Below are 13,985 nucleotides of genomic sequence, written 5' to 3'. Positions count from 1 at the left end.
TGATGCAGCAGTTCTCAAGTCTTGCATTCTGGGATGGTGTCATGATAGCAGGAGTAAGTGTCCAGAAATCAAAGTTCTCATGAAACGAGGAGTGGCTCTTTCTTCCGCTGAGGTCTAGTTACGTATGATGTGCTGCAAGGGATTCATCCTGTGCCTTTTTTACTGTATTTATAAAGCCACTGGGAATTAGTAAGATGCCACAGGCTCTTTAAGCTGACAGCACTCAGATTTGCATCTCTCTGCAGATGTAGTCACAGTATGTGTAAGAGATTGCACTTAAATACAAACCAGCTGGTTTAAATCCAAGCTGAGTTGTGATATTGATGAAACACATGTCTTGGGAAATAAGCCAGGATATTATTCAGTGCCCTGTGTTCTGAGTGGTCATAGTCCAGTCTGTAAGACAGTGTTAACTTTGGGTTATTCACAACCCATGTCCTTGTTCAAGAATTTCACGACTGGGTTCTGGCACCTTTCATTTAATTTATCAGATTATTCATCAGTACCTTCCTATTTCAGAGTATTTTACTGTCTTAATCTTTTTCTGTGAAACATTTAATGCAACACCTCATGATCTTTTTTTCCTGCTCGAATCAGTTACTGCACATTCTACCACACCTTTTGCTGTCCTTATTCTTAACCTGATTATATATATTTAGTTAGTCCATCACTGTGGTTTCAGAGTCCTGATCACAAAACACAGTCTCTGTGTTTGTGGCAAACTATATCAAAACTGAGCTTAGCTGTAGAATTCCATACCCAGCATTTACCGTCTTGGTTGTTTTTAAAGTGCATCATATTGGCAGCTAATAAAAGTACAAGAGCTTGTATTTTTATATAAAAACATAGTTTATAGAATTTCTGGTAACAAAAGAAATACTGAGAAAAAGAAGCCCTCTTGTTCCAGACTTTTAACAGTCCAATAAAAATAAGCCCTCTTTACAAGCTGCAGGAGATTGAACATGTAAATGTTCAAGTTATATTAGTGTATTTATGTGTCATTGCATTGCTGAGATGTTTAGGAATGTATTTTTCCATAGGGGCTTAAGATGAGGCTTTATTTTTTTAAAGTTCATAAGGAATGAAAAATATTTCATGGTAAGTTCTTTTATTTTATTTTATTTTTTTTTTTAGGAATTATGACTTGAGTGCATGTCTGGAGGGGAGTAATAGTTTGTGGATTGATCAAACGAGGGTTGAATTCAGCAATAAAGTGGCCTTAAGGATTTTTGTCTTGACTTCCATGTCTGTTTTGGGGTGCAGTGGTGATCTGAGGTCAGTATTGGTAGACATGCTGGAATGTAGCATTCTAGAGCCTTCTTTTCAGGCTCCTAGGCATCTGAGTGGTTAGTGTTGCTCAAGCTGTACACTTCCAAATGTAACTGAGCAGTTCATTTTTGTTAATGATCTAAACTTTGCCATCTGCTGGAGAGCCATTTCCTGACATTATCATTTAGTCAACTTGGAGCTCAGTTAGAGTTTTCTGACTGGTCTGTTATCATGTGTTCACCAATCAAAAACCTACACACCAAACCCTGGTCACTTTTGTCATCCAGTTTTTCAATGAGCATCTGGAATGACTGTGACTAACGTACTGTGTTATGCTGTGAGCTTGTTTTAGGTGCTGTGGGTCTACTTCTTCTGTATCAAATCAGGACATCTCCGTGTCAATTGACACCTTTCAGCTTCCTGAATGTCTGCATGAGTATGACACAAAAATTGTCACACCTTTTGAATTCCATTGTCCTCCTTCCTCCCAGCATGATAATAGATGCAGGGAAGGGCAAGGGACAACATGGGGAAAGGCAGAAAAGAAGCTGCCATCTACAAAGATGCATACAGCTGCTTCACTTCATGTTCCCCTGGAGTCAGAAAATATCATTTGAGGTCCATGCTGAGCACTTTGCAGTACAGACAACTGTGAGCATGGCTATTCTGAATGGATTTTGTTCTATCCTAGAAGGACTGTGTGTGTGGAACATGAATATAGCAGGTACCAGGGTTCTGCTGCACCTGGACCAATGCACTAACTGCATGCTTTGTGTTGGAATTTGCTGTAAGCTGTACCTCTCACTTCCTGACCTGTCATGAAGACTTTGGATTTAGGGGGATTTAGGGGATTCTGTGAGGGCATACCTCTGCTGAAGGTATGTGAGGTATATTGCTGAAGCTCTGCTACATCTTAAAGTTAGGTTAATTGAAGATTTATTTTTTCTTCAGTGCAGTAGGGCATATTGTATAGTACTGCAAAACAATCCCCCCACGCCCTGCAGGATTAAAACAGTATGAGAAAAATGCACACTCTTTAACTTGTTTGCTCTTTCTTCACATTCGAGGAGAAAATTAAGTCCTTTAGAACCACAAAACAATATAATGTAAGATTTGTGGCTTCAGGAAACAGCAGGGAAGTTGAAACCATAGATACTTGACTCTCACTAATGTAATCAGGAACCTACCATGTTACTTTGTGGATTTATAGTTCTAGCTGAGTTATGTTTTCTAAAGGGAGCAGAATGCAGGAGCTGTGACTTTTGGATCATACTTTTCCACTCAGAGGCCGTAACAGCACATACAAAACTTCTCCTGAACTTTAAGGACTTCTCCATGTAAGCCTTCATTGTTTCCTTGCTACATTATAGCAGTAGAAAGAGAAATGAATTTCAGGCATTATGTCCACGCAGTGTAACATTATTGTGGCATAATCATGAGCTGGGTATATTTGGAAGAATCCAGAGTGTGATGGAATATTTCTCTGGGTAACTGTCAGAGCAGTAGGGAAAACATCTTTGTTGTTGGGTTTTTTTTATGCTAAAAAGCTCTGTTTAAACTTACGGAAACCTTAACTTTTACAGCTTCATGGTTACGAGCTTTCTTTACTTAGATGTTTCGTGATGGTGCATGAGGAGTTTGATCATTTTCATCTGTGTGTATGTAAGACTGACAGACCCAGCTAAAGACCCAGCAGTAGTTCAACCTCCAGGAGTTTCAGACAGTGGCCACTATGCAGTTAGCTCTATATCTTAACAGGTACTCACATTTGCAGATGTACTGAAAGCATCCCAGATGATGTTAGTCACTTCATATGTGCTGTGGAGTTTATCTGTGCAAGACACAGTAAGAAATGAAGGTTAAAATAAGGATTTTTCTGGAAACTTTTAAGTACCCCATGAAATGCTCTGTAAATAACTCTTCTGTTGATTTAAACAACTGGTGAACTTGTTTGGGGCATAACAACAAGGTCCCAGAGCCTTAGCAGCAAGACCAGTATGGTTTGCTTTTAATTGTGTGTATGGGTGGCACAGTGCAGTACTGCTAAGAATCTAACTGAAACCATTCAGTAATTTTCCACTTGTGGCTGCAGTCAGTGTCACACTCACAATGTATTAAAGACATTTTTTAAGCATTGCCATAGCCTTTTGCCTACCTGCTGTGATGCCTTAGTGCCTGTGGATTGCCTGCTATGGAATGGAACTCGATTGATTTGCATGGATGCAATATCACGGAGTTCATATGAGAAATAGGATGAAAAATACACTTCATGGACAACTGAAATAGGAATGATTGGGAAACAGTTGAAGGCACCATATCCGGACTGTCTCTGTTCGGGCTTCAGGAGTACTCCATCATACCAGAATTTTGTTTATCCCCTTCATGTGTTTGACTAATATTTCAGTTAAAATTTGTGTAACTGTATCTTCCCAGCATTCCCAGTTCAGTGATGAAGTGGTGACACAAATCTCTATTTTGCAGCCATAAATACCATTTTTAACCCAGTGTTTGTTAACTTCACCTGTGCTACAATTGGTTTTTTCAGCGTTCTTTTGGATTAAGTCATCTCACTGAGGGGAGATTGATTGTAAAAGGTTTTGCTGGGTTCTGTTACCACCAGCAACAGCTACTTCTGGTTTGTTCCAAACCATGAACCCTTTCGTTACGGTTTGCATAGCAGTAGTGTTAACAGACCCCACAGCTGGGTGCATCTCACAGGATCCGGCACTGATGGCATTCCCTCTGGGAAGGTGGGGATTACCCCTGCCTTGTGCAGCAGGAAGCTGCAGCACTGATTTAGAACCTTTTATTTTATTTTATTTTATTTTATTTTAAGCATTTTTTAGACTTAGATGAGTAATTTTGCCAACCAAGAAGTTTCAGTGTCTTGACTTTAGGAAAGGCCCTAAAGAAGAAGTTTTGACATCTTTTGACATCTGCATTTAAAAACTTTGAGCTGTAGTTGTTCCTGTCCCTGTTGCCACTGTTAGCTGATGGGGAGAGGAGCTCAGGAAACTGGTGAAGTGAGCAAATAATGGTTTCTCTCTCTTTGGTAGATGATTCTTCTTTTACCTAGAGGTTCTGTTCTTCCTTGTCACTCAGCAGTTTGAAACCAGTAATAAAAACTCAGTGTGTTGGCTTATCCTTCAGAATATTGTGAACAAATCAAAGTGTTCTCTTAAGAAAATGTTTGAAATGGAACACTGTAAACTTTTTGTTGTTTTGTTCTTCCTCGGTCTACTCTTAATAGATACTGTGTATTTTCTTTTTACTCTGTATTATATTTGCGTCCTCTCTAGCATTGTAAGCCATCTGCAAGAAGTCTGATGATACCCACTCCTGCACAGTTGTTTAAAAATAAAGGAAGCTGAATGACTCTTGGTAAATTCAAACCCACCAGATGTGTTTGCTAGCTTAGGGTACGGTGTCCTGAAACTGCAGCCTGGCTGATATTAACCAGTTAACAGTTTTCACACTCACTAGAGTGGTGAAGCATTTTGGAGGACATGTAAACAGCTTACTGCAGGCACCTCTGGCTGCCTAAAACAGACTTTTAACTGTCTTATGTCGTCAATGAATGGAGGTCACTTTTCTGATGAGCCTTCAGTCATAGAATCCTAGAATGGTCTGGGTTGGAAAGGACCTGAAAGCTCCTCCAGTCCCACCCCCTGCCACGGGCAGGGACACCTTCCCCTAGAGCAGGTTGCTCCAAGCCCCTGTGTCCAACCTGGCCTTGAGCACTGCCAGGGATGGGGCAGCCACAGCTTCTCTGGGCTCCCTGTGCCAGCGCCTCAGCACCCTCACAGGGAAGAGCTTCTGCCTAAGAGCTCATCTCAATCTACCCTCTTATCTTAATTTGTGTACATGCTCTGGGTTGTCTTTTTAGAGGAATGATACTATTTTCACAGCTAAAATAACTATCTAAACCAGAGCATCAGTGTTTCTTTCTATTAAGCTACACATCTGAATCCAGACACAGACTGGGAGAGACTTTCTGGCATACTTCAGTTTTGTGGCATTAAAAACCTAATTGATTGACGAGCCAAAATACCAGTTCAGTGTTTGATTCCTGCCACCTACAACACTGTTGCATTGCCTGCTGCCCCCTGCTAATAAAACAGGCCAGGAATTTCAGAGAAGTACTTCTGTGCCACACGACAAGTGTGTATTTCTTTTTTACCCAGTGGCTGCCACTTAGCAACGTGATGTGCAGGAAGCATAAATGTTGTTCTTTCCCTTTCTGTCTCCCAAATGTAAGGGAGGGTTCAGGAAAAACACGTCAGTCACAGTTGTTTTGTTTCCTGGACATTTTTCCAGTATGACCGTAAAAAAGAGTCTTTGCATTCAAGTGATTTGATCATGTAAATCACTCCTTGAAATCTTCATTTAATTTGGCAAAACTCTGCTGGTCATAAATGAGAATGGTTGGCACGCTGTCGTGGGGGTTGCGTGAGGCTCTGATCTCTTATGCTGAAAGCTGGGAGAATTTTACCCATCATAATTTCACTTTCTGAGGAAGAGCACATTCTGCCCTGCTTTTCTGGCTTCAAAATTGATTGCACATCGTGACTTGGAAGCTGCCAGCTTTTTCTGGTCTCTGCCAAACTGAGTTATGATAGCTGATTTTCATTAGGAAAATGCTGGTGATCTGCTTAAGTGTTCCTTAATTTCTTCCTATTTAACTTACTGAATGAAAAAGTAAAAATCATCACTAACTTCACTGGTCAGTAACCCAGGAATGAAGGAACGTTGACCTTTTTTGTCAATGATATTGACTTTCCCCTCCGCTGAAACCCTGGCACCAAGTGTCTGTGGTTGCTGTCATCTCATTGCTGTTATCTAAAATGCAGTGAGTTTGCCACTCATTAATTTCAGGATGTTTTGAGTTCACTAAAGAGCAGTATCTAGGCCCTTTGGGCTCAGTTTATCAACGTAGGTTCATCTTCTTGTGAAATGCATTTTCGAAGGTAATTCTGCTAAGTGCATCTTTCTCTGTAAAAGAATGGAAATCTCAGGGTTATGGTTACTGAGCTAAATGAAGAGGGAGCTTCCAAGCAGGTAGAATTCAAGTCCTTTGCCTGCCATCTAAAAGTAGCATAAATGCGCTGGTTGTCACAGGAGAGTAATAGTTTGTAAAATGAGATCTTTGGCCTATTTCTCATAACTCTACTGATAGTTGAAGAATTGTTTAGATGCTAAAAAATTGTGGCGTGGGTTAGCTGTGTTCAGTATCAGAAAATGGTTAAGAGAAAATTGACTACAGCAGAGTGAACTGAGAAGGCAATGGGAAATGTATTGTTCTAAATTGGATTAATTTGACTATATTTATCAGTCCTATTTTGATTAATCATCCAGGAGCTATGTTCCTACATGGTAGGCAGAGCAGATTGTGAAAGAGGCTGTCACAAAAAGTAGATTTTTAGGAGTTGGGGATCTTGGATGCTATTCTCGATCCTGTCACTGACTCACTGTGCAAGCCTCCTAAATTGCATGAGTCACTTCATGTCTCTGCCTCATTTACACTTCCTATAAAAGTGAGTATTACTTATATCATGCCCAGTATTTGACAGCTTCCCTTGCATCTCCATTCCCCTGTGTCATGTTTAAGTCCCCAAAGTAATTTCCAGTAATGTACAAAACTGTATCCAGTTTTGCCAAAAGTCTCTTCCTAGTTTGGGTCTGTAGATGTGACTGTCCCCAACAAAGAGGTTTAGTGAGAAATGTCATTGTTAATAAAGAATTTCATTAATACCTTCATTCAACTGCACTTAAATCCTTCTTTCCTATTTTTGATGCTTATATGCTATCACACCTTTTTAAAGGGTCCTTTCAGTTCAACCACAAACATTTTCAGACGCTTCTGAACTGAGTAACGTAGCTTTGCTATTTCTTGTTTCCCCAATTTGTGTCCTGATGCGTGTTATCCATCTGCCACATCACATTTCAGAGCCATAGGTCCTTAAAGACTGGAGCTGACTTTTTTTTCCAAACCAGTTTTAGAGGCTACAGAAATGACAGACAGACAACACAGTGATGTGCTGCAGTTTGCTCACCTGCTCCTACTGTGATGTCCAATGATTCAGAGAGTGCCTCTGGTGGTATTTTACAAAATCAAGATGTAGTCCTAAGGAATACAAACCTTAATTTTATTTTCTGCGGAACTTTATGCTCTTTGTCATGGGAACTTTGAACAATTTCCTTTGGTTTAAATTTTTTCAGTGTCTTTCAAGTGTTTGCAGGTTTCTTTTTCTCTCCTGAATCCAAGGAGTGATACATGGAAAATGAAATTATTGAAAAACATTTGTGGAGAGCTTATGGTGAAGTAAACTTCAGTTGAGGAGAAGCTGAGACTTGTGTAGCGCTGCTCAGCTGAAGAAAAACTGATAGTTGAGTAATGCTTTGGTTTGGGTTGTAGTTGTTTTTTTCCTTGACTGGCAATTCCTTGATCTTAGTAGGATACCCAGGACCACATAAATATTTAATGAGAAAGGCCCTGCGTGTGTGTGCATGCATTTTGTGTCTAAAAATAGTTTTCTTTGAACGGGATTCAATTTTGACTTTGCTTGCTTCACTTTCAACAAGGAGCAGAATTCCTTGTGGAAAAAACTAATGTCATTTTACTGGCCAGCTGGAATTCCCCTGGCTTGGCACTGCTCCTTTTCAACTCTTCCTTATCATGTACTTTCATATAGTCAGCACCAATATATGTAAATGAGTTCTGGGCAGTGAGAAATAAAGAGCAGATGGTTTAGAAAATGCTTTTAAAATGAGTATTTTTTTCTTTAAATGTAATTTTGAGCTCTGCCTCATTTTTCCAACTTATTTTACTAATTATTTCCACTCACTCTCCCTTAATTCTAAGTTTAACAGAGAAATTGTGGAGTTAATATTTTTTAAACCTGGTATGTAATATGCCAGATTTTGTTCCATAAGTATCCTTGTATCTTTCTAGTAGAGAATTAACAGAAGAACATGGCATTGAATAAGATTGTAAAATCACGTTCTAATATTACAAATGTAATGCTTCCATCAAATAAGCAGAACAAAGTCTCCTCTACTAATCAAGAATGCCAACACACAATTATGCAGTGACTTTTCATTCTGAACAGCTCAGACCAGTGACAAGCTTTTGAGGAAAACAAGCATATATTAGCTTGTGTGTATTTTATGCTTGCTTTGAGCTGCTCACCGAGAGAGATAGGCTACCGTGACAAGTAGGTACCCATGACAGTGGGTACCTGTGTCTTTGAGAGGTTATGAAGAGTATGCCAAGTGCCAAACTGCTACCCCTAGAAACTGTTCCTGGAACAGGAACAATACAAGTAAAGGCTCACAGAAGCTTTTCTGTCCTTGGGAAGTGTTGAGATCTGCTGATGTCTCTGAGGGTGATGCCAGTGTGTTAGCTAGTGTGGACAGCTGCCCATGAGTAATTCTGTGAATACCTTCCACTTGTTGTACTGACATCATCAGAGCAGTCAGTAGATGGCAATTCATTCACTACCCACAGAGATAAAGTTTAGGATTAAAGGATCATTGCTGAGTTCTGAAGGGAAGCGTCTCTAACGACACAGGTCTGCTAACCAAGCATTCAAAAAAGCCAAAATGAGAGCAGTTAATCTATGACAAGTGATACATACCTGCTCTGCTCTTGAGTTTCAAAACGTGTCTGGAACTTACTTTAGAGTTTTAATCATGGTAGAAATAATAGAATGACTGAGAAGATGACTGATACTCCTCAACTGTAATGTACAGCACTTACAAGATAAATGTCTCCCAGTTTTAAAGCAGTATGTGATGCACTTGGATCAAACTTACTAGGGCAGGATGATTAAATGTTAAGGTACTTCTAAAACTGGCACCTGACAGAATTGCTGGACTCTTTTGGGTTCATATATTTTGCATTAGCAAGCAGAGTATTTCAGGTGTAGCTAACCAGCACCAGAAAGGATTTCTTGTTGGCATCTCCCCTCAGTATGTTTTGTTCCTATTGCTGATTGTAAACACAAATGTCTCTGGTAAATTTTGGTTTTACTTCTGTTACAGGGATAAGACAGTTTGGAAAGATGACAACAAATCGTAATATGGGGTCTGGAGTCAGGGAAAGGCCGACAGTATTCGGTACTGATCAGTCACAATGGTGTCAGGGACTTACTCAAATCCCTGATCTAGTTCTGCCAGCCACCTCACTGATCTTCAGCAGCGCGAGTGCTAATGCAGGGTATGTGCACAGATGCGTGTAGTCACGGAGGTGTTCAAGAGCAGTGCTTCAGCAGGCTTTACAGCTAAAATAGCACCTAGCAGTTCTGAAGGAACTAGGTATAGCTGAAATAGCACTATCACTTCATAACAATATTGTAGCTTACATGAGGTAGGTAGGTGAAAGCAAGGTATTTGTGCCAGTGTCATTTTATTGAATAATGGAATTAGCCAGCTAAGCTTGCAATGATTACTGCAGCGCTCTGCATTCACTAAAACCAAACTACTTTGTTCACCTGAGGCTTGTGTGCCTCCGTGTGTGCCTTTCTGCTTCCGCTGTGTTGACATGAAGGTTTCATATCTTGGCTTTTATCACTATTCACATTTGTCACAATTCACCTGTCTTGTTTCAGATGATTATCTCAGCATGTGAGCAGGTGAGCTGAGATGTGGCTTATGCATGCACTGTATGACATTTGTTTCTGTATGACTTAAAAGTATGTTAAATTAGGGGTGTTCTCTCATCTAGTAATGCCGGTGCAGATTTCCAGTGAGCAGGAAGAAGTTGTATGTATACTGCTGTCAAGTGGTGCAAAAAACCCTGCAACTGTTTGAAAGCTGTATATTTTTACAATATGGGAAATGTTTTGCATAGGAAGATTGTCGCATAAATTATGAAAACCCCCAAGTTTTTAAACACGTTTGGGCAATATCCGTGTGTGCAGTTGTTGGTTAATAATGCTTGTGTCTGTGGGTGCTTTTCAGTAGTGTTCAAATAGATTGGTTATATGATGCAGGTAGAGCACACCTTGGGGAAAGGAGAAATTTGCATATAAGCAAACTTGTGGCGATGGAGTTGAAGAGTATTGGGGTTTCTGAAGGTAATTTTTAGTAAAAAAAAAAAAGAAATTTTGAAAGTGTGTATGTGTGCACTTAGTAAACTGCTTATAAGTGCAGAGATGCCATTTCTGGCTCAGAACACCTGAGCTAGAAAGAGCTGGATTCCTGGAGAGGATTCCAGGGGAGTACCCCTGGATATTTACTGTGTTCATTCATTTTGTGAACCGCTGTTGATTGTTACTGAATACTGGGTTCTGTGGACTTCTGGTTTGAGCTGTCCCTTTGGTCAGAGTATGCTCCCATTACTACTTCTTTCATGTCTATGGTAACTTTAACTGGGGTTGCCTAGAATTACTCCTAAATAATGGCTAGTGTAGGCCTGCTGTTAATCAGTTATATAGTGAATTTGTCTTCATAATGAAAGTGTACATTTCTGACCTATTTTGTAATGTCAAAATACCAAAGCTTGAGGAAGGGCTTCTAGTCTTAAGTTCCAGTATTATGGGGTTTTTTTGTACTTGTGGCATAGCTATGTAAAAGCCTGCTTTCCCCTCACTCCAGGAAAATATAGGTTCTGTTTTAACTCTTCAGTGTATGGTATTCGTTTATGATGGGAAGCTATTTCTGGTTATACATATGATGATTTCCTTTAGCTAAACCTTACATTTTTTTGCTTACATGCTCCTATTTGGTCTGCTTTGATAAAGTTATACTACTCTTTATAAAATACACTTCAGCCATATTCTAAACACCATGGCCATGGCTGCGGTGATCTCAGCTAATGGCAATCACCGGCTGTATGACAAGTAAAACGAGTAAGAATGATCTGATCGTTAGCTGAAATGATGAGACACATGAAGTACTTCTAGTACTTTAGTAAGTCTCTTAAATGGTATTTTACTCATCTAAAAGCTCAGTTACAGAGCAGTGTTTTTGTTGGAGATGAGCACGTTTGTATTCATACATGTCATATTTCAAACCTTACAAGAATACAAAATTAGGAGATGCCATACTCACTTTAACCTCCCCTTTTCCAATTTAACTGGTTCTTAACCAAACTTTTATGCAAGTAGGCTGTTAACAGATGTTCTTACTCGTGGTACAGCTCGCTGTCTGTTAACAGCTTTGTTTCCCAGAGCGTGCTGGCATGTGCACAGGTAGTTCCTCTCTGTGCTGATCTTACTTTGTTAGGTATGTGTCTGTCTGTAGAGCAGTGCGTTAGCCTGAGGATTAGCTTAGCTGTGTGCAAGCTTCCCTGTTACTAATCGTTACATCTGCTTTGCAGAACATCCTCAAGTTCTGTAGCTTTACAGCTCTGTAGAGCCCTTGGGTGTTCTTACCTTTATATATTCACCTTTGCCAGTGAGCATGAATGTTACTCTTTTTGGGAGAATATTCTCCTTGTTTGGATTTTTTTTCACTGAGTAATTAAGTTCTACAGTTTGATTCCTGTGTCGTGTGTTTGATTATCACAGGCTATAGAATTTCCCCCTCTACTTTGTGGTGTATACTTTAACCCTTTTTGAAAGGAATTTCCTAAATTAAGAGTAAAAAGCTGTTGCTCTTGTAGCTTATTCCAAAACCTGCTTCACTAGTGAGATTGTCACAGTAGCAAAATGAGCTCAGGAAGGAATAGCCCTAGAACACCACCAGCCGAGAACTGAACCAAATGGCTAAGGAGAGAGCTGGGGATGGTGGTCAGTGTGTGACCCTGGCAGCTGGATATCAAACTGGTCATCACTTCATCGGGATTTTTTTGTCCTTTACACTTTTCAGTTGATTCATTTGATCCTTGAACTTTAATTAAAAAAAAAAAAAAATCCTTTGAAATTGTGTTTTGTCTTCAACAGTGCCCTTAAAGATAGTCGTTTTCCCCCCATGACGAGGGATGAGCTGCCACGGCTTTTCTGCTCAGTGTCTCTACTCACTAACTTTGAAGATGTATGTGACTACATGGACTGGGAGGTAAGGATGTCAGATATCTTTTAAGAAAATTACTTTCATAGCATGCACATCAATAGCAGGACTTACACCATTGCAATTAGCTGCATATATTTAGTGTAGTTGTCACTATAGATTTTGCACTTTCTGCACGTTGTTTTGTGCACAGATTGAAAAGATCCTTTTTGATAGAACTGTCACCTTAAAAATTTGTGCTGTGAAAGTGGAACCAAGTTCTGTCCTTGCTCATAGTTACTCAGAATAAGTATGGTCTGCACAGCTGTATTTATGCTCCATCAAGCAAGGCATTGTCCAAGTGGTGGTGTCCCAAGACCTCTCTTGCAGCAAAGTTAACTACAGGAGCATGGTAGATCAGGCCATTGATTCTGGAAAGAGGATGTTTCAGTATGAAAGTTCAGAGTCTGGTGCATGCTTCTGAAACAAGCACTGCAAAAACCTGCAGTCCCCAAACAAGCTGCCTTATTTAGCTTGTAGGAGTGAGCCATTTACCTTTCCCAAAACATCCTTTGCATTCAAAGCAGGTGGTCTGCACAGACCCCACAAAGCCCCTGCACAGAGAGGCCAAGTAAATAATTGCTCTTGTTTTTCCTAGCATGGAGCTGAATCCATTTTAATTGTTAGGCTCTAGGAAACCTGCAGGCGTTCTTTTGGAACAGCAGCATAAGAGATTAAGAAGCAAAGGCTGCTTTTGGAATGAATTCTGGGAAGCTGTACTGAAGGAGGTGTTATTCTGTATTCTTCTGCTTTTGCCAAGTTATTTGGTATTAGACACTTGCAAAAAACAAGTTACTGAACTTAAGGTGAATTTTTCATCTCAGTCAGTACAATTGTATTGTTCTTGAGTCTGTACTTGAATGAACATGAAATAGAAATTGAAATTGTCATGTATGATAGTGGACATGCTGTAACGGCAGACACCACACCAGTTACAGCATTTCCCTTTAATGATGATTTAGCCCTACTAAATACTTAGGATGAGAAAAAGAAGTTGCTGTTGTATTCCCATATAACAAATGCATATTGAACACAATTGCATTTGTTGTTAAAATGGTAGGAGGCCCCACTGTATCACAGTGGTGTATCCCGCAGTAACCCCAGCATGATGAATTTTACAGTAGCTGAAAATCTGACAGAAAAGCATTTCCTGTTCACCTCACAGGGGCAAGGACTCCTTACCTTCTGGTATGCAATTTTGAAGAAGATGAATGCAAGTTTCCTTTGGGGTGTATCAGCATTTTCACCAGAACCAGAATTATTCATTTTTTATGTAATGTCAGACAGAAATAAACCTTTGCTGGAGCTGCCTGTGCATTCCCAACCTGGAGCTTTGTTCAGAGAAGGAACTTGTCACTGAGACGTTAAGAGCACTTCAAGCAACGTTTTCAAGTAATCAAAACTGGAGTGACTTTTAATATTAAACCAAACTATTAGTCAGAATTGAAAGTGGTAGAATTTTTCTGCTTTATTAGGTTGACTTCCGGTAGTAATCACTGTGATGTTTTCAGTTTCATTGCATTTATTACAGTTCATTAAAAGTCAGACTGTGAATACACTCAGAAAATGTCCCTTTATGTGAGGTGCATAATGAAATAGCATTTAGCTCTTTCCATGTGGTCTATCAGTATTATTAGATGCTGGTTTATTCTCTCACTAATAAACCTCTAACATGACCAAACTATTCTTCCTTACAAGAGAAGCTGAAGCCAAAGCCTGAGTTT

At 39.7% G+C, this 13,985-nt stretch overlaps 1 protein-coding gene across 1 annotated transcript in view; it reads left to right on the top strand.

Moving 5' to 3' along the window:
• The window catches only part of AMMECR1 (AMMECR nuclear protein 1), a gene marked incomplete at its 5' end in the record, with an annotated part of 101,324 nt that overhangs the window by 71,182 nt on the left and 16,157 nt on the right, over positions 1–13,985 (top strand). The window contains one exon of the mRNA XM_080624611.1: positions 12,156–12,270. Within this exon, the coding sequence (XP_080480737.1) occupies positions 12,156–12,270 (115 nt within the window). The remainder of the gene's footprint in view (positions 1–12,155; positions 12,271–13,985) is intronic.

The sequence above is a fragment of the Psittacula echo genome (assembly GCF_963264785.1).
Source record: "Psittacula echo genome assembly, chromosome: 8".
NCBI classification, from domain to species: Eukaryota; Metazoa; Chordata; class Aves; order Psittaciformes; family Psittacidae; genus Psittacula; species Psittacula echo.
This window is presented reverse-complemented; position numbering and strand designations above follow the sequence as displayed.